Here is a 21,747-nt window from a genome sequence, read left to right as displayed (position 1 = left end):
GCCCCGGGGACCCCTTCCCTGGGGCCAAATTTAATAAAAACGAGGAAGTGGACATGTAGCCCCCTTCCCCAAGCAATTGTAAGACCTGAGGACCCCATCACTTGGGGCTGAGTAATTAATAAAGAGTGGGGGTGCAAGGGCCCCTTCCCTGAACCTAATTAGGCCCCCGGGCTGAAATGTAAATATTTGGGGCAAGAGGCGCATTTTGTATAGCCTCTGACCAGCCCTGTGGAGGACACTCTACAGATGTTTACACATTTTACACAGACCAGACCCCGGGTACACTACCTAAATGTATCATCCAAACTTTGGTCACCCTTTAACAGGGTTATCAATAAACCACTAAATATTCTGGACCCATTGGACTTGACCACTAAGACATTAAAGAGCGGCCTGCTTCAACTGATCCCGCCTTCTTGTAAGCACAATTTTCAACTCCGTCTTCTGCTCCTGGTGTATGTTAGCCATCCTGGCCTCACAGACTGTTGCCTCACCAATCCATGATAACCCTTTTATTTATTTGCCTTGGCAATATATTGGGTGGGTTCTGTGCCTGCCCCACACTCTGCTGCCTGTTCACTTACCTTCAGTTTGTTTCTTTTTATCATTTGACTCTCATAATCTCATTGTTTCCTTGTCTGCTTTAGGGTTCAACACAGCAAAAGGTGATCTGGTGAGGTCCATTCTGTATCCCAAGCCTGTCAATTTCAAACTACACAGAGACGCCTTCCGGTTCCTCATGTGTCTCTTTGGAGCTGGTGTAATTGCAATGATTTACTCAATCATAGTATATCACAACGCAGGGGTAAGTACATCTTGCATTTGTCATTTTATTCTAAAACTTGAAAAACTGAGGATGCTTACAAACCTTATTGCACTATGTGGAAATGTTTGACAGAATTGAATCATTCATAGATTCTCATTCTTTAAACTCACTTGTCTTTGAGAAAAGAGCCTCACAGATGTTACAAGTAGTATAAAGAAAGTATTATACAACAAAGTTCAAACAAGTGACATTGTTAGCCAATTCTATTCCAACAAAACTCGAAGCAATCAAGAAGCAGCTCCTAATCCCTCGAAGGACCACAATACACATAATGTGAGAGGAACTCGCCGTGAACTTGGACCAGTTAGTCAGTGTTTCAGTTGATATTCTTCAACTTCTGATCATTAACACAAATTCTTCTCTCAGCAACCATAAGGGGACATTCTGGCTGCCTAAGTCTGACAAGAAGAAATGAAGTCAGAAAGATCTAATAAAGGCCTATCAAATCCTGTGGAAAACTCAGACTATATACTGAGAATCCTCATAAGGCATGCATATGCTGCCTTTATCCTTACCGCTAACCTAAAGTCTGCAAACATGTTGTCATACTTTTTTGGCTTAAATATTAAAGGATACAGAAGCCACAATTCTCTTATGGTTGCAGAAAAAGAAGGCCATGTACAATCCTCCATCTTGGGATGAAGGAGAGGCAACATCATCTCCTCTACAAAAAAGGCCAACACTTGTGAAAGAGACTCCACTCAGGAGCCCTCCAAAAATGTTTAAATTGAAGTACTGGATTAAGCACTCAGAAATAATTGTGTGATTGAAAAAACATAGAAAAAGAAGAATCCTTCATCTCCTTCTGACAAAAAATTGGTCAAGTTCAGGTTCAAGAATACAGTTCTCACATTAAGGAAATAATCTTCTTTTGAGAAAAAAAGCATTGGCGGGTCCATTGTCGATGAAGCACTCAAGGATAAAGCCGATGACCGTGACAACTACCACGCTGATGATGAACCTTTGGAAATTATGTCATGTCCTGTTCTCCACTATAAAAGGAGATCAATTGTGATCCCAGTATCGTCACAATTGTTCCTGAATCATTGCTCGCTCACTGGATTTTGTGGTCTGAGTTTTCTATAGTTTCTGTTGCTGTAGCACGTTGACCTGTTCATTGTCCTGGTCAGATAGAAGGTTTTTAGTTTTTTTCTGTTTTCCAGTTTTTTTCCTCCTTTTTGCTGGATTATTTTCTGGAGCATTGCTAGACCTCCTGTTAAAATAGGATATCTGGCACTGCCTCTGGAGATAATAGGCCTTGACTTTGAACCAAGAAGACAGTCCAAGCATCTACCAGAAGACCTGTAAACCTCCCGGAAAAGGATCAGGTCCAGGAAATGACTCACATTTGAGAACATCTGGGAACGGTTAACAACCAAATGTTGCAAGACCAAAGCCTGGTCGTAAAATCTTTTCATTCAGTCGCCGCCCATTTAACAATAAGGCACCCTGGATCCTCCTCTGGCTTGCTTGGCGGTGATGAAACTCAACGGCAATCCAAGGAAGCTAATGGTTCTTTGTAGACACCTGCCAGGTTCATTTCACCCCCACATATGTGCTTCTGTCAAGGTTATAGCTGTACCTCCCTGTTTCTGACATGTTGGCAAACAACACCCAGGAAGTGGGGATCGGGGCTGAGGAAGGGGGTGTTGTCTAGTCTTCCATGCCCTCCTGCGCCGGCCCACCTCCCTGTTGGGGCCTTTAATTGTATATTTTCAACACAATTTGCATTGATTCCATGAAGGCCTTAGCTCTTCTGACTTTCTCCTGTTTTCGGTCATGTTGCGGAATATATCTGCTACCCTTGTAGAGGCTCCAAGGTTGTTTTTGCAGCCTGGTTCTGAGTTGTTGCCTGACACTAGTTTCTTCAGCGGTTTTGGAAGGTTCTTTTGTTCTACAAAAGCATTTACCAACAGTTGACAGATCTATTTGGTAAGATGCATGCATACAAATATTTTTGGATATTACTCAACTCCCTTCAGTTGGATTCCACAACTTTGGTTTTTGGATACATTTTTGGGGATTCTGTAGTCAGTAAGAAGAAAAAGGCTGAACCTTTTCCTATTGGATATCACATTTTAGAGTGACAGTTAAATACGTCTAAGACTTTGTTTTGAGCCATTCTCTTTTGCTTTTGAGAGACATTTTAGGAATGAAGTAATTCTGGTTCTCTGTCGCTCCCTGAAAGGTCCCTCCATTTTACATATTTAGGTATTACTGGGCTTTATTGAGGGTTCCTGAATTAGAATATTGATTGTTTGAATTATTTAGTATTCAGTATTACTTTGATTTTTTTCAGTATTGCATTGCATTTATTAGATTCCTGTCACTAAAACACAAGTGGAAAACTGGGAGGTCTTAGGTAAGACACTATAATACTAGGCACTGTACTACTGGCCATAGGCCAGGACAGCTGAGGTGCTCTCGGCCAGTGTGATTATGAAAAAAACGTCTACAAACTAACAGTGTCTGAAATACTTGAACGTTAAAGGCTGCTATACAGTTATTTGCACAGAGGGGGTTGGGGGCTCATAGAAATAGAGTTTTGCACACTGAATCAGCTTTTGAAAATACTGTTGTGAATCTGATATTTACTGACCATTTGCGCTTTATAACTATTATATTACTGTGACTGGCAACAAGATTTTTGCTGTTTTTGTCCTCTTTAACCGCTTGAGTCACCTGCGAAAGTCAAGAGGGCAGACACACTGTGTGTGGGGGGGATGTAGAAAATGTTGTGGTGCCATTTTGTGCACAATGCGCTCTAGTGTCCAGTGGCAGGAAGGAGTAGTCTAGCCCCTCCTATATCTTGATGGCCACAGTACGGCTGCGCCAAAGGCACGCCTAAGGCAAGCTCATCTGTACCCGACCGTGACTTGACCGCGGCCAGCGCTAGACACTATGCCTGTTTGGAGTCAGAAGTCTACACCAAAATTGTGTACACAGCATCCAAGCTACAGGGTATGAGGTAAGGGGATTCATGCCCGTTCCACAAGCAGGTTTTCCCAAGCACTTGCCTTTGAGAGAACATCTGTGAAAAGCTAGGAAGAGATTGGCGACACCACGAAAAAGTTATAAACATGCCTTTAATTTATACCTCAAAAACATATAGCAAACACGCAGCATTTTTATTCCCAATTTATAACAGTTTTGATCGAGTCCTTCGGCATCAAGGTCATATCGTAGGCTGATGATACACAGCTATTGCTCACATACGAAGGCGACGCAGTAGGGCTAGCAAATATGTTCTCACTCTGCATAAAGCCTCTACTAGGCTGGCTTAGAATAAACCAACTACAATGCTCCCCAAAGAAAACAGAGACTCTGTTGTTTGGGGCTGATCTCCTAGTAGTGTGGACAGGAGCTTGGTCCAGTATCAACACTCCGCCCCCTGCACAATGGAAGTGGCAGAAACTCGGTCATTCTGTTTGACACAGAACTTTCCTTTAAAGCCCAGACTGCAGCACTAGTGAAATCGTGAATTTGGATCCCAAGAATGTTCGGGAAATTCCTGAACTTCCCTCTGCATCGCGTGCAGGTTACAGTGATTAGGGCTCTGGTTCTGTCGGGGTTGGGCTATGGCAATGGTTTGCACCTGGGAATCCCGGACTTTCTTCTACAACATCTCCAGGTAATACGGAACATGGCTGTCCCCTCCTCTATAAGCTGCCGAAACATTCCCCTGCTTCTCAATTCGAGAGCAACTTTACAGGTTACCGGTCTTTTCTTTCATCCTGTCCAACACTTGATCTAGGGGATGCATTTGGGAATCGAAAATCAGGCATCGTTCATCCCTCCGATTGGACACATGGATCTCAGCTTGTCAGTCTGTCGAGTTAACTGGCTAAGCACCCTTTGAAATGTGTTGTTTGCAACAGCTCTCAACCACGAATGTTGATAATATGTCCATAGATACCTACAAAAAAGAAATCATTGCACATAGCTTGGATGGGAATATTTTTTAAGGGATTCCCTCCTTTTCTGCCCATACTTAGGCTCCTGACCAGAATGAAGAGAATATCATGTTGAAAGATTCTCGTTGCTCGATCCTGGCCACGGCAGTTCAGGTGCACGGAGATACTTCTCTGTTGAGAGCGACATCATATTACCCTTAGGGGTATAATGGGACTATAGACAATGAACAAGGGCCAAGTTGTTCATCTGATGCCAGAATCTCACAATTTATCAGTTTGGCTCCTCACCACAAGGAATTCCATCTATTGGAGATCTCTCAGGGTTGTAGGGAGATCCCAGCTAAAGACGGATACCGAAACTTGAAATATCACTTACAAGAGAAAATGGGCTGGTTCAGGTCTTTCACATAGTTCAGTGAAGATCCATCTACAGGAAATATCACAGTTTCATTGATTACTAAACCAAACCTTGGTATGGTCTAGCAGGTTAATAAAGAATTTCCTAAAGAACTCTTTAGAGCTTTCCTTCCAATAAGGAAGTCTCCTATGACCTGGCAGTTAAACACAGAGCGAACACAATTAACGAGAAGTCCATTTGAACCTATTCACAAGGCAGAAATGAAAACTGTATCCTGGAAGACAGCTTTGTTACCAGCTCTCACGTTTGAATGAAGGATCGGTGTGGTTCAAGCTTTCACAATAAAAGCTCTAAATACAATTCAAAGACAGGGTTATTTTGTGCACCAATCCTCAGTTTACCAATAAAGTCCCATCTTGTTTTCATCTCAATTAGCTAGTCAAACTAAAGACTTTTATCAGAAATCCAACCAACACTGCAGAAAGAGCACTTCATTCCTTGGACGTCAAAAGATGCCTCAAGTTCTATATAAAAAGAACTAAGACGTATAGAAAACCGGATTACTTCCTCATAGCCTTTGCATTCCCAGGAGAGGTGATGCTCTATCAAGAATCAATATCGCCAGTTGGGAATCCGTGGCTTTTGTCTTTTGTCATAAAAATGCTAGACGTCCGTTAAGTGCAAAGTTCAAAACAAACTCCACATGGAGTGTAGTCATGTCAACAGCAGAGATATAATGAATGCCCAAATGCAAAGGTAGTAGTTATGGCATGGAGTAGATATCAATCTTTGCTTGGCTTCAAATGCACAGTGTTCAATTTTCTTAAATATTTGACAGATATGAAAATGGTTATAAGGATTGCACCATATCTTGCAGAATCCTACATCAATCAACATTCTAACCAAAATCCCTTCTGTGCCTTCCTCTTCTTCATCTATTTTCTTGTTCATCCATTCTGCCATTTTTGCCTGTCACTGTTTCCACCCCATTGTTCCTCCCCCTTTAGAGTCTTGCATCCTCATATTGCATGCTATCTCAAAGATAACCTCTATATTCATAAAATCTGATCATTACATAGAACCTCCAGACTGTCTCCTCTGCTTTTTCCTTTCAAATGGCCTTCTGTTTCCTTATGCATCTTCTGCATTCCTTTTCTCTCTATAAGTCACCTGCATATTTTTCTTGGTCTCTAGTAAAATATTTCTGCAATTTGCACACCATTCATTTGAAAGATCACAATCTCTTCTTTTATCAAAGCCAAAGCCCTGCAACCTAACAATACCTAACCTCGTCTAGCTCCTCTATTAACCCCACCAAACATCTGCATGAACACAAATACCTCTACCCTCACCCCAAGTAACAATAAGACCTTAAATCCTATTAATTTATTCTACCACAAGGAAACTCAAGTGAATGCATGGTCTGGCTTGCTAGAGAGCACAACACTAATAACCAAATACACTCAACCAACCACTAACCTGGGTTCCGGAGCAGCGTGCTGCTTGGCGTAAAGAGCATTGTCAGCTCATCAGGGGTAGTTAGGGCTACGCAAATGTAATTATAATTGCAATAAAGGGCTACTTCAGCACTTACATTTGATGTGGTGTCCTTTCTTCCTCAGTCAGCACCCGGGGAAACAACCATCATGGCATTCCTTGTGATCACCGTGGCAGTGCCGCCCGCTCTCCTGGCCGCCTTGGCTGTGGGAGTCATGTACGCCCAACGCAGGCTCAAGAATAAAGGAATCTTCTGCATCAGCCCTCAGAGGATCAACATCTGCGGGCAACTGAACCTTGTCTGCTTCGACAAAGTGAGTGCAACTTATTCACACGCTCTTTGATGGACAGCTTTGTAAGACCATCTTGATGTGGACAGCATAAACGAGTATCTTACCTAGAGTAACGTCTCAGGAATACTTTCTCGATACACTGCAGCTCCACCAAAACACAAAAGAGCTCTGTGCCAATTTTACCATTATCTATTGCTTTTTCCAATGCTTTCATGCTTACTGGAGTTGCTTCAATGTCAAGAGACCATTGGATGAATGTTACACTTTTCAAGTGCCCAACACCAGTTGCTCACTCAATTAAATAATCAACCAAGCAGTACATCTCCATCTTATTTTCATTGCACTAACATTGGGTGTCAGACTGTTGTTAGGTACCAATAACTTCCCATATGAAGAAAAGAGCATAGGAAGTATTAGAAATTCGCTCATGAATTTGGGACAGGGGTTCTCCTCTCAACTAAACAAATACAATCTGCTTATGTCGTGAGAAAGGCCAAAGGAAATTTCTGCTTAATCCTTGCTAGCATTGACACTGTCCAGAGGCACTTTCACAGAGAAATGTGGAAGTGCCTGTGGACAAGCACTATGAAATTTAAGAACACAATGCAATGAAATTCCCTAGCTATTTCAGAAAAATCAAGCGAAAATTAGGAACAAAGAAATTACTAAAGCTATATAAGGAGAACCATACATATGAATATTTAAAGAAACATTATTTATTTATTTAAATGACCTGTAGAACTCGCTGCCACCTAACAGGTATCCTGGCGCTGTATTACTCATTGGTGGAAAAGAAAAGAAATGCCATACAGTGTTCCGCAGTGTTGTACTTGGTTAAAATCCTGAAACACGCTCTAAGTTTTTGGAAAGAGCCAGGTTTTAAGCCCTTTACTAAAGTGTATTCGATCAGCAGAGAATCTCAGGGCTGCTGGAAGCTGATTCCATAGTCGAGCTGATTCGACTTAATCACAAAACGTCAAAAAAACACATAGCACAAATTAAAAGTTACTGTTCATGATTGACAGGGACCTAGGTGTGATTAGTGGTGAAGTAGATCAGGCTGATTGCACCTTTCATGGAGTATTGTTTGGACTTGGATGTGTTTCTGATTCTCAATCCTCCAGCAGGGCAACGCTGCATGCTGAAGCCAGCGAGGTTCCCTTGAAGTCAGATGTGGCATTGTCGACACCACACTGAAGCATTCAGTTGTGGCACAAAAACTCTAAGCAAGTCAAAGCGGAATTCTGAATCCATTTACCTTGATTTGCAAGTGGGGTAGATTTACAGCCTCAACCTGGTCAACAGTTTTACCATCAGAGTTAGTTACTTCTTTCTTTATTGAAAACCTCCTACGTGGGCAAGGTTGGTAGCAGGGTAGAGCTCCGCTAGGGAGGACACATTGAGGAGATGGTCCAGCTGAAGCCTTTTTCCTCACACCAAAAAGCACAGTGTAGGATAAACCAGGATATCTTGCCTGGTGAGAGTGCACCACAGCAGGGGAAAGTTCAGCACTAAGTCCCAGACCATGGTCTTCAGAGAGACCAAAAACATCCTACAAAGTTCTTGTTGCTGGAATAGTGTCTCCTGATATCTCCTGCAGCCCTCAGCTCCTCTGGGAAAGCCTCTAAGCAAATGCCTCTCTTCTGCTAGGGCTCTTAGTATACAGTCACAAGTACTCAGTTGGTCTTCCTTTAAAGCAGGGAGTCTTCAGCCTTTTTTTTGTGCGTGTAACAGGAAAAAGAGGACAAGCAATTGATGCACCCATTACTGGTGCCAGCACGGGGGGACAGGAGTGCTTGGATCTTCTTTTCCCAAGCTGTCAGTCAGAGTTCATCTCCCTTGTGATGTTCTTTCCATGTCTATGAATATTCTGAGCAGTTTTTGGTGAGATGCCAGTCTTATCTTTTGCACAGGTTAGTGATTGGAGGTTCCATGCACTCAATCCTGGCAAGTTCCCACACAAACATAGCCTCCTTTTCAGCACCTCCTTTCTGAACTTACTGCAAACTTTCCTATAGTCAGTCTTTCAAGAGGGCACTAGTCCTCCACCACCAACAGGGGCCTTGACCTCAACTCAGCCACTCCAAATGGAATATTTATATACTTACCTCTTGCTGGCTTGAAGAGGTTTCTCCTTCTCATGGCACACAGAAAGCCTGGGGTGACTGAACATGAATGGTTTCAATTCTTGAGACTCTAATTTAGGTTCTCCATTTCAAAAGGAATAGCTGTTCAGGCTGACCTTTCAGCTCGCAACAATGGCCACTCCCTTCCCACTAGGCTGATCTCTGTTCAGTGGTGAATGTTGACATCACTTTAAGAGATGACTTAGCTAACATGTAAACACAGGTTTCCTTGCCATGTGTTACTGCAGTGATTTGGAAACTGCAGCCTGGCCAGAGATAAGTGATGCTCTCTGGGTCATGCACTTTGTCCATACATGTGGGTGGAGAAACTACATATTGCTTTACACAAATTACTTTTAACTTCCATGTCACTGAAGCATGCTCTACTCCGAATTACCTTGGCCTTACTGGAAAATAAATTAACTCATTTGGTGAAACCAATTGAATGGTATAGTTTTTGTGAATGAGCACACACACACTGTAGCACAGAATTACAGTGTCACAATGCACAGAACCATACAACCAGCAAAAAGGAAAACACATAATGGAAACCATACTTTAAAAAACACAATTACCTACAGGGAGGTAAAATCACTAGAGAACAAGATAGATATTTGATCAAGTAAAGAATTGAGTTCAGAACTCAAGGCTTCCCCTTCAAAACCATTGAAATAAATTGTGTGAAAAGTACCAAATGAAATGCGTGCCTGGAGGTTGTGGTCATCCAGAAAGCGCCTTCCAAGAGCTAGTGCTTCATGAATGTGGAAAGAGAGATTTTTATTGATCTATCAATTCATGTTTAATTTGGGAGATGCTAATACTTTCCATCAACCATGCATAAAAAATAACAGTATCCAAACATATAAAATATAAAAGTACTCCACTCATCCTTCACCGATGTCAGAATATATATTATAAATACATGTTGAAAACCATATTAAGAACGCACTGACATCCCTCATCAAAGGATTATCTCAAATTCATCAATATTACCAATTAGTAGAATCAAATCACAGTAACAGGTGCCCCTATAGCTCCAGTCCTCTAACAGCACTTGAATGATCACCATATTTAATGTATAATTATGTATTTGATGTTTGAAAACTGGAAACATGTGAGCTATATATTGTGTAAACACTGCAAAAAATACAGTTAAATCATATTGTGTTGTGCTTGCCCTGGTGCAAAAAACAGTGTGCACATTCACTAATACCTAAAACTCAAAAGCGGTGCCAATATATTTAACCACTATTAGCTGCACTAATAAATATATATGTTTTTCTAATGCTGACCTGGGTATTATTTAGAGCAGTATTACACGAAAAGTTTAGCAAGATATAGGGAACCAATTGTGTAACTTCAGCCATTTGCACAAATAAAATTCACAATATTTGTTCTGTTGGGTTTGAATGGGAGCTCTTTTTAAGTTCAGAATAAGATTTATTAAACATAAAGAGGTGTCAATACAATAAAACAAATGATACAAAAGAGGAGCAAAATAAGCTGGAGAACCTTTGCATACATAGCCATATAAAAAATACAATGAATGTGTATATCAGGTGAAAATCAGGTGAAATCAAATATTGAGAAAGAGAAGAGGAAAATAGTAGTAAATCTGTTATACATGAAAATAATTAGGAACGAGACGGTCAGTCAAGGAGGTTTGGGAACTTCTTGCTGAGTTGGTAACAAATGAAATGATTTTTTAGCTGAGGCATCAAGGTATACTGTTATTGGAAGTCATAAAATAGTGCGCTTTATTGCTAACTGAGGAGGAAAAACAAAGGCAGTATCCAACCTATGGTTGTGACAAACATTATACCAACATGCTTTAATCGATATCTTCGTAAAATCTTTCCAGTTAGCAGTGATTTGTTGGAATGCAACCGCTATCAGCAAGTCAATAATTGGTATATCAAAGGTGACCTGGTCCCAGCACGGAGAGAGACTACCAAGAAAAATATGGATAAAAGTAAAAGGGATTTGGGTGTGAAAGATATCAATAATTTGGGACCAAATTCGCTCCCAGAAGTCCTGAATAATAGTGCAGGAGAAGAGCATGTGGAACAAAGTAGCAGTGGGAGTAGAGCAAGACCAACAGAGGTCAGGGACAGAAGAGAATCTGTTGTGAAGCAAATGCGGTGTAAAAAGGAGTCTGTTATAAATGAAAAATAGAGTTTGAGTCAGAGTGGCAGCTCTGGAGGACTTACGAAGTTTGACCCAGAGCTTGTCCCAAAGTGGAATAGGCCAAGAAGTAGCAAAGTCGCTTTCCCATTGCTCCTCTACTTTAGATTTTGGGCGAGGAAGAGATTTGGAGCGCAGGAATGCATAAATAACGTAAGTCTTGGAATGGGTAGTCAGGAAAGAGTGAAATTGCGAGGTGGGAGTGGGAGCTGAAGAGAAATTATGAGAATGCAGAATCTGGGTATAAATAGGCAAGATTGCTTCTTTCAATTTGGAGATAGTTACGAGCAAAGGAAGCAGGTAAATCAAAAGAGAGGCGCTGCAAGGGAAAAGACAAAAAGGTAGATTGAGAGAAAAGTTGAGAAACCCAAATCAAACCCTTCTGTCGCCAGGATTTCCAATAGAAAGATTTGCCATTAATAAGGATATTGTTATTATGCCAAATAGTAGAGGATAAAAAATCAGCAACAGAGGAAGGGATGGTTGGGGAGGAGGCTAGGAGTAGCTTGGTTGTGTATTTATGTATGGGGGTGGATGATATCTGTGGTTTGCGAGAAAAAGATAGAAATTCAGCAAAGGTAAAAGGTGAAAGAGAAAGACGTTCCACAGTAACCCAAAGAGGACAGGGTTCTTCGGGGTCTCGTAACCAGAAGGAGGCTTGGCGTAAAAGAAAAGCTTTATGATAGGTCGGAAAATCAGGAAAATTGACACCTCCTTCCGATTTAGGACGTGTCAATCGGAAAAGAGACATTCGGGGTTTTTTGCCTGACCAGAGAAAATAAGCAAGAATAGAGTGAATCTTTCTAAAGAATTTCATGGGAATAGAGATAGGAATATTGGAGATGGTATACAAAACAATAGGGGATAACATCATTTTAATAGTATCAAGGCGTCCCCACCAGGAGAGATAGAGTGGGTGCCATTTGGTAGTAAGATCAGTTAATTTCTGGATACATTTACTGAAGCAGAGTGAAACCGTATCCGTGATGGAGGGAGTAACCTGTAAACCTAAATATTTGATATGAGAAGAGCTCCAGGTGAAATTGGATTCAGCAAAATCAGGTTTGAAAGTAAATTTAGTGAGGGATAAAATTTTGCATTTGTCATTGTTCAGTTTATATCCAGAAATCAGCGAATATTCATGAACTTCAGAAAGAAAGGCGGGGATAGAAACAGTGGGGTTAGAAATAAAGAGCAAAATATCATCAGCGTAAGCAGCAAGCTTAACCACATGCGCGCTGCGCTTATTCTGCTGGTATGCTGACTTTTTTAAAAACCCATTGTTCATGACGAGCTGGGCTCGTCATCAGTGTTTGAGGAGGCTACACCATGACGAGCCCAGCTCGTCATCAGCCTCGAAGGGGTTAATATGAGATTGTGAAAAGTGAAAGCCGTGAATGTCAGGGTTTTGTCTAAGTTTGGAAAGGAAGGGTTCCAAAGCTAAGTTAAAGAGATGAATGGGAGCTCTTGATATTCATTAGTTAAGCCCAAGGGAGCTCTTTAAATTCAATGGTTGAGCCCACGGGAGCTCTTGATATTCAATGGTTGAGCCTAAGGCAACTCTTGATATTCAATGGTTGAGCCAAATGCAACTCTTGATATTCAATGGTTGAGCCCAAGGGAGCTCTTGATATTCAATGGTTGAGCCCAATGGAGCTCTGATATTCAATGGTTGAGCCCATGGCATCGCTTGATATTCAATGGTTGAGCCTATGGGAGCTCTTGATATTCAATGGTTGCACCCATGGCAGCTCTTGATATTCAATTGTTGAGACCAAGGGAGCTCTTGATATTTAATGGTTAAGCCCAAGGGAGCTCTTAATATTCAATGGTTGAGCCCATGACAGCTCTTGATATTCAATGGTCAAGCACAAGGGAGCTCTTGATATTCAATGGTTGAGGCTGTGGGAGCTCATGATATTCAATGGTTGAGGCTCTGGGAGCTCTTGATATTCAATGGTTGAGGCTGTTGGAGCTCTTAATATTCAATGGTTAAGCCCAAGGGAAGTCTTAATATTCAATGGTTAAGCCCAAGGGAGCTCTTGATATTCAATGGTTGAGCCCATGGCAGCTCTTGATATTCAATGGTTGAGGCCGTGGGCGCTCTTAATATTCAATGGTTAAGCCAAATGGAGCTCTTAATATTCAATGGTTAAGCCCAAGGGAGCTCTTGATATTTAATGGTTGAGCCCAAAGGAGTTCTTGATATTCAATGGTTGAGCCCAAGGGAGCTCTTAATAATCAATGGTTAAGCCCAAGGGAGCTCTTGATATTCAATGGTTGAGCCCAAGGGAGTTCTTGATATTCAATGGTTGAGCCCAAGGAAGCTCTTGATAGTCAATGGTTGAGCCCATGGCGGCTTTTGATATTCAATGGTTGAGCCTATGGGAACTCTTGATATTCAATGGTTAAGCCCAAGGGAGCTCTTGATATTCAATGGTTGAGACCAAGGGAGCTCATAATATTTAATGGTTAAGCCCAAGGGAGCTCTTAATATTCAATGGTTGAGCCCATGACAGCTCTTGATATTCAATGGTCAAGCACAAGGGAGCTCTTGATATTCAATGGTTGAGGCTGTGGGAGCTCATGATATTCAATGGTTGAGGCTGTGGGAGCTCCTGATATTCAATGGTTGAGGCCGTTGGAGCTCCTAATATTCAATGGTTAAGCCCAAGGGAAGTCTTAATATTCAATGGTTAAGCCCAAGGGAGCTCTTGATATTCAATGGTTGAGCCCAAGGCAGCTCTTGATATTCAATGGTTGAGGCCGTGGGAGCTCTTAATATTCAATGGCTAAGCCCAATGGAGCTCTTAATATTCAATGGTTAAGCCCAAGGGAGCTCTTGATATTTAATGGTTGAGCCCAAAGGAGTTCTTGATATTCAACGGTTGAGCCCAAGGGAGGTCTTGATATTCAATGGTTGAGCCCATGGTACCTTTTGATATTCAATGGTTGAGCCTATGGGAGCTCTTGATATTCAATGGTTGAGCCCAAGGGAGCTCTTGATATTCAATGGTTGAGCCCAAGGGAGCTCTTGATATTCAATGGTTGAGCCCATGGGAGCTCTAAATATTCAATCGTTGAGCACTTGGGAGCTTTTTATATTCAATGTTTGAGGTTGTGGAAGTCTTTATATTCAATGGTTGGGGCTGTGGGAGCTCTTGATATTCAATGGTTGAGGCCGTGGGAGCTCTTGATATTCAATGATTGAGCCCAAGGGAGCTCTTGATGTTCAATGGTTAAGCCCAAGGGAGCTCTTGATATTCAATGGTTGAGCCCAAGGGAGCTCTTGATATTCAATGGTTGAGCCCATGGTAGCTCTTGATATTCAATCGTTAAGCCCTTGGGAGCTTTTTATATTCAATGGTTTAGGCTGTGGGAGCTCTTGTTATTTAATGATTGAGGACATAGAAGGTCTAGCTATTTGATGCTTAAGTCCATGCAAACTCAATGGTTAAGCCATTTGAGCAATTGATATTCAATGGTTGAGGCTGTTGGAGGTCTTAATATCCAATGGTTGAGCTCAGGGGAGCTCTTTATATTTAAAGGTTGAGGACATGGGAGCTCTTGATATTCAATGGTTGAGGCTGTGAGAGCTCTTAATATTCAGTGGTTGAGCCCATGTGAGCCAATGGCCGAGGCTGTGGGAGTTCTTGATATTCAATGGTTTAGCCCATGGGAGCTCTTGATCTTCAATGGTTGAGGCCAGGGGAGGTCCTAATATTCCTTGGTTAAGCCCACATTTCATTTACTTTTGTGTTTTTGCCCATGTACTTAATATCAGTGTTTTGCTGATGGAAATTGCCTGTACAGAATCCTAACAATTATATTACACACCTGCAAACCAAGCCCAAAAAACATTTATGCACATCCCTTCCAACTTTTTAACCACTTTTTCCTGGCTAAAATGTTATTTACACAGAAGAATGTTTTGTACCTACATTTACCAGAAAACTTTAAACAGAGGGTTTAGTGGATTTCAAGGTATACAGTCAAAATATCGAGTTTTTAATATCGAGTTACATTAATATTGAGTTAAAAATATAGAATGGACACAATATCGAATGGACAGAATATAGAATACAAAAATATCGAATAGAATAGCATAAATATCGAATCAAAAAATAAAGAATGGACAGAATATAGACAACAAAAATATAGAATGACAGAATATAGACAACAAAAATATAGAATGACAGAATATAGCCAACAAAAATATAGAATGACAGAATATAGACAACAAAAATATAGAATGACAGAATATAGATAACAAAAATATCGAATTTGAGGTAAGTCAGTTAATATTAATTTTTTCAAGTATTTTTTATGTTAGAATATGTGTGAAATGTGTATATTTATTTCATAATTTATTTAAATTAATTAATTTTATGGTATTTAATTTTTGCGTAATATAATTCTGTAGCGGGTTGTGGATTTATAGGGGAATAGGGTGGGAAGTAATTTAATTATAATTAATTAAATATGTTAATTTATTTATTGGTATTTATTCAGAATTAATTGTTAACCCCTTAAGTGCTGCTGACGGCCAATGGTCGTCAGCAGCGCTACCTCCCCAGTGCTGCGCACGACCATTGAACGTCCATTCAGCACTAGTTCTAATGGACAGCGCAGCACTGGGGAGAAATGTTTACACGCAGCTAAGGTGTTAATTGATAATTAATTGGTTATTAATTAACATGTAATTGTTAATCATTTTAATTAATTGATTAATTGATCATTATGTTAATTTTATTAATGTATTTTATGTAGCGGGTTGTGGATTTATAGGGGAATAGGGTGGGAAGTAATTTAATTATAATTAATTAAATATGTTAATTTATTTATTGGTATTTATTTAGAATTGATTGTTCATTGATAATTAATTGGTAATTAAATAAAATTTAATTGTTAATTATTTTAATTAATTGTTAAATCGATAATTATGTAAATTTTATTTATGTATTTTCTGTAGCGGGTTGTGGGTTTATCGGGGAATAGGGTAGGAAGTAATTTAATTATAATTAATTACATTTTGTAATTTATTTTTTGGTCTTTATTTGGAATTAATAGATATAAACATTTTTAATTGGTAATTAATTAAAATATAATTGGTAATTAGTTTTAATTAATAGTTTAATTGTTAATTATGTTAATTTTATTAATTTATTTTCTGTAGCGGGTTGTGGGTTTATAGGGGAATAGGGTGGGAATTAATTTAATTGTGAATAAATACATAATGTTATTTATTTATTGGTTTTGTTTTGTTGTAAATTTTAACACATATTTAATTGTTAATTAATTATTTGTTAATTGGTAAATAATTTGTATTAATAGGTAATTATTTGGTATAAATATTTTTTTTGTATTTGTATTTGATTAATAATTATATTATATAAAATTGTTAATTACTTTTAATTAATTTGTATTTGCTATTAACATTTATTTTATTTTTATTCATATATGAGGTATTTACTTTCTCTACTGTTGCACTCTCTGGAGTGTGAATAGTAATTTTTACCCCTACGCTATCCAACGCTTTCTATACTGTTGCACTTTCTGGAGTGGGAATAGTAATTTTTACCCCTACGCTATCCAATGCTTTCCCTACTGTTGCACCCACTGGAGTGGGAATAGTAATTTTAACCCCTACGCTAGCCAATGCTTTCCCTACTGTTGCACTCACTGGAGTGATAATAGTAATTTTTACCCCTACTCTATCCAATGCTTTCCCTACTGTTGCAGTCTCTGGAGTGGGAATAGTAATTTTTACCCCCACGCTATCCAACGCTTTCTATACTGTTGCACTTTCTGGAGTGGGAATAGTAATTTATACCCCTACGCTATCCAATGCTTTCCCTACTGTTGCACCCACTGGAGTGGGAATAGTAATTTTAACCCCTACGCTATCCAACGCTTTCCCTACTGTTGCACTCACTGGAGTGGTAATAGTAATTTTTACCCCTACGCTATCCAACGCTTTCCCTACTGTTGCACTCACTGGAGTGGGAATAGTAATTTTTACCCCTACGCTATCCACCACTTTCCATACTGTTGCACTCTCTGGAGTGGAAATAGTAATTTTTACCCCTACGCTTTCCAACACTTTCTATATTGTTGCACTCTCTGGAGTGGGAATAGTAATTTTTACCCATACGCCATCCAACGCTTTCCCTACTGTTGCACTTTCTGGAGTGGGAATAGTAATTTTAACCCTCCCGCTATCCAATGCTTTCCCTTCTGTTGCATTCTTTGGAATTGGAATAGTAATTTTTACCCCTACGCTATCCAACGCTTTCCCTACTGTTGCACTCACTGGAGTGGGAATAGTAATTTTTACCCCTACGCTATCCAATGCTTTCCCTACTGTTGCACTCTCTGGAGTGGGAATAGTAATTTTAATCCTCCCGCTATCCAACGCTTTCCCTACTGTTGCAATTTCTTGAGTGTGAATAGTAATTTTTACCCCTATGCTATCTAATGCTTTCCCTACTGTTGCACTCTCTGGAGTGGGAATAGTAATTTTAACCCTCCCGCTATCCAACGCTTTCCCTACTGTTGCATTCTTTGGAGTGGGAATAGTAATTTTTACCCCTACGCTATCCCTCGCTTTCCCTACTGTTGCACTCACTGGAGTGGGAATAGGAATTTTTACTCCTACGCTATCCAACGCTTTTCCTACTGTTGCACTCTCTGGAGTGGGAATAGTAATTTTTACCCCTACGCTATCCAATGCTTTCTATATTGTTGCACTCTCTGGAGTGGGAATAGTCATTTTTACCCCTACGCTATCCAATGCTTTCCCTACTGTTGCACTCTCTGGAGTGGGAATAGTAATTTTAACCCTCCCGCTATCCAATGCTTTCCCTACTGTTGCAATTTCTGGAGTGGGAATTGTAATTTACACCCCTATGCTATCCAATGCTTTCCCTACTGTTCCACTCTTTGGAGTGGGAATAGTAATGTTTACCCCTACGCTATCCAACGCTTTCCCCACTGTTGCACTCACTGGAGTGGGAAAAGTAATTTTTACCCCTACGCTATTGAACGCTTTCCCTACTGTTGCACTCTCTGGAGTGGGAATCGTAATTTTTACACCTACGCTATCCAACGTTTTCCCTACTGTTGCACTCCCTGGAGTTGGAATAGTAATTTTAACCCTATGCTATCCAACGCTTTCTCTACTGTTGCACTTAATGGAGTGATTATAGTAAATTTTACACTTTCCGCTATTCTACGGTAAAAATATTGTAAATATCTAATTAATATTACGTTTATATATGTATAGATGTATTAACAAATTAATTTGTAAAAAAAAATGTTTTACTTACATTAAATATTTATTAATTTTCAGGTTATTTAAGTAGTTTAAGTATGTTTAAGTTAATTATATTTATTATTTATTGATTTTTAATTAATTTAAAGCATTTCAAAAATTCGATATTTTGACTAACTATGGGGCATATTATCAAGAAAGGTCGTTACATTATCGACGCTTTATCGGCAGGAAACTGCCGATAAAGCAGCGATTATGGGTTTGATAATATGCTCTATGAATTCCAATCGAAGCCCATATTAGATGTGAAGACATCTAACATGGGCATCGATTGGAATTGCATAGAGCATATTATCAAGCCCATTATCGCCGCTTTATCGGCAGTTTCCTGCCGATAAAAGCGGCGATAATGTAACGACCTTTCTTGATAATATGCCCCTATATTTTTTACATCAATATTTTTGATTCAATATTTTTGTACTTACCTGTATGGAGATAGGAGGTCGATATTTTGGTATTCGATATTTTTACCTCAATATTTTTGTAACTCGATATTCTTTACATCGATATTGTTTCAGTGATCCGATTTCACAATTTATCCAGCAACTATTTCTGCACTCCTCTTCATGTCCCAGGAGACTGGGAAATATAGACCCCCCCTCCAAAAAAATTTGTAAGGATCATAGGGTACTCGTATGTAATTTAATGCTCATTGGAACATTGGAATGTTGGGAGCTCCATTGAAAACAATGGAGTACTCCGGACTTATAATGGCTGGTATAATCCTGGAGCTCCGACATTCCAATGTTTCTTTGTTCACAGCTCTGGCTGTTAACAAAGGCTTCAAGGAGCCTGAGGGGATTCCAATCCCCTCACGCTCCCATAAGGATTTGTTCTTTTTTTTTTTTAGAACATTCTACCCTCTAGTGGCAGAATGTTCTAATAGCCTTTAGCCCTTCTTAGCTGGGCTATACCGGCTATTAAAGTCCCTCTCCCTTGTTAAACGCTGGAGAGGGCCTTTAATAGCCAGTATAGCCCTCTACGGCGGGCTATAAGGCTATAGTACCACCTGATGGGGCTACCTCAGAGCACTAAGGATCAGTGCAACCAGCCGTGGTTGGAACGACTTTAGTTGCATTATGGCGTACCCTGTGAAAATTGGTTTCTCATTCAGATAACAGTAGAAGAAAAAACAATAATATGTCGCTGGTTGTGGAGAGATAAATGCCATCCAAAATCGGGCTATGGAGTACCCGAGAACATGTTTAGCTACAAAGCATTGGAGGAAGAACAGAGGACTTCCAAAAGCTTGGTTTTGTGTGAGATCACTATCAAAAGGAGAATACCACACCTTCTAGTTCCTTTGCAAGTAATTACTGATTGGGCATTACCAACTGGTGGATAAAAACGGATTATTCATGTATATAAATGGAAACACAGAACCTGTGTACACTTGCTAGACTGTGGAGTCTGTCCAAGACCCTTGGCTTGAGTTTTTTACCAAGCACCAAGTTGCCTGAACTGTGTGAGCCTATAGTAGTTTTCGGACTGTTTACCTTTGGTGACCAATAATGCTTATTATTTGAGGTAGAAGGGCAGCATGAGATAAGGATTCCTCTTGACAACTATATGTTCTAAACATAAACTTAGTTCAATGGAAATGCATTTAAATTTAATGGTGGAATATCCAAACCAGTGATTTTTAATAAATACATTTTCCACAAACATGTACCTAAAAGGATGTGACATGTGCACAGGAGAAGTCAAACCTAAAAATAATAGTAGGACTGTTCTATATCACATGGTCTTTGGTCACAATCAGGCACTATCCACACAGATACCATGTATAAGAAATTGGGTTATTGGTTGGGGAGGGGGTAGAAGCCCTAAGCAGACAACAACCTCAATCCTTGTCAGGTTGGACTACAAAACTACAAACGCCACTAAATGACCACGTGCTTAACCCCCTGCTGGCTTGGCACACAATCCATTAGGTTAAACTTAGTGACAATGTGTACATTTATGCCGCACACAAGCAGTATTAAAGTGAAAACACAACAAAAGAAAAATCCAAACTAATGTAGGAAAAATAGAGTGCTTTTTAATACATAAAATACCACCAAAATGAATCATATTCCATCAGTACAATTGGACCCTTGCCTACTCCTAAGAAATGTGTGTAGCTTTAAATTTCTTTTAAATGTATCCCTTTTTTAAGGAAAATGGGCTACATTAAAAAAAATATGTGTTTCTTTTAAAGCTATCACTGAAATGGTAATTTGCTGACCAGGTCACCAAACCTGTGATTGTGGGCAATCGTTGTTGCAATTTATGACCTACCCCATGTATGTTGATGATGTCGCTCAATTGCAACCTGTGTGGGAGTTCTTTACATCTTCTCCCATGACACTTTCCAGAAGAGGTCCAATGGTTAATATCGTTTAATACTCTCCCATAGACAGGAACATTGACGGAGGATGGCCTGGATCTCTGGGGCCTCGTCCCCTCAACAGAACATGGGTGAGTTTGGAAAGTACCTGCATGTACATTTGTATGTTGCTTTGGGAAGGCACGTTGTCTGCTGGCTAAATAATGGAATTTGAAATTTCATGTTATTACATTTAAACTCTATCTCTACCACCACAGAATTTCCATTTAGTATATAGTAAAAGCTAACACATATATACGTATCACTATTATCTGGACTGTTGGGGCATCCTATAAACCAGCCAGGAGATATGGAACCTCAGTCCTGAATAACTAAAGTTTCTCTCTGGCTTCACGCCATCTTTAGAGTGTTTGAAAGCTAAAAGATGGACTCATTTTCCTGAGGTTCTCCCTACTCTACGCCTGCTTTATTCCAAATTAAATCCCTTTTCAAATCAATGTCCTCTTCTCTGTTTCGAGACTGTCTTAAGACTTGCTTATGCTAGAAAGGACAGACTTAAGCAATAATACATTATTTTGTAAATTTTGGCTTGAGGCTGCCACTAGCCAGTGGAAAGAAAAATTAAGTTAAGAGAGCAAGTGAGGAAATGTAGTTGTTAAGATAAGAAATGAATACATAAAGATATTTTAGGAAGTTAAGAATGCAAGTAGTAAAGTTCTATTAAGGCTTTGGAAGTTAAGTTAATCTAAAAAGTTAAGAAGAGAAGTTATAAAGTAAAAAGCTGAATTAACATATTAAGAAATTAGTTAAGAAGTCAAGTTTGATTAAACAGTCAAGTTTAGAAGCAAAGTTAAGTGGTATGTTTTCATTTTTTCTCATTGAAAAGG

At 39.7% G+C, this 21,747-nt stretch overlaps 1 protein-coding gene across 1 annotated transcript in view; it reads left to right on the top strand.

Annotated features, from left to right (window-relative positions):
• The window catches only part of LOC147684242 (putative cation-transporting ATPase 13A4), a 249,194-nt gene that overhangs the window by 124,374 nt on the left and 103,073 nt on the right, over nt 1-21,747 (top strand). Inside the window, exons 11-13 of the mRNA XM_086944644.1 lie at nt 648-805; nt 6,721-6,909; nt 20,930-20,991. Of these exons, the coding sequence (XP_086800770.1) occupies nt 648-805; nt 6,721-6,909; nt 20,930-20,991 (409 nt within the window). The remainder of the gene's footprint in view (nt 1-647; nt 806-6,720; nt 6,910-20,929; nt 20,992-21,747) is intronic.

The sequence above is a fragment of the Lissotriton vulgaris genome, chromosome 11 (assembly GCF_964263255.1).
Source record: "Lissotriton vulgaris chromosome 11, aLisVul1.2, whole genome shotgun sequence".
Taxonomy (NCBI): Eukaryota; Metazoa; Chordata; class Amphibia; order Caudata; family Salamandridae; genus Lissotriton; species Lissotriton vulgaris.
Note: the sequence above shows the minus strand (reverse complement) of the source record. Positions and strands in the feature narration are given on the sequence as shown.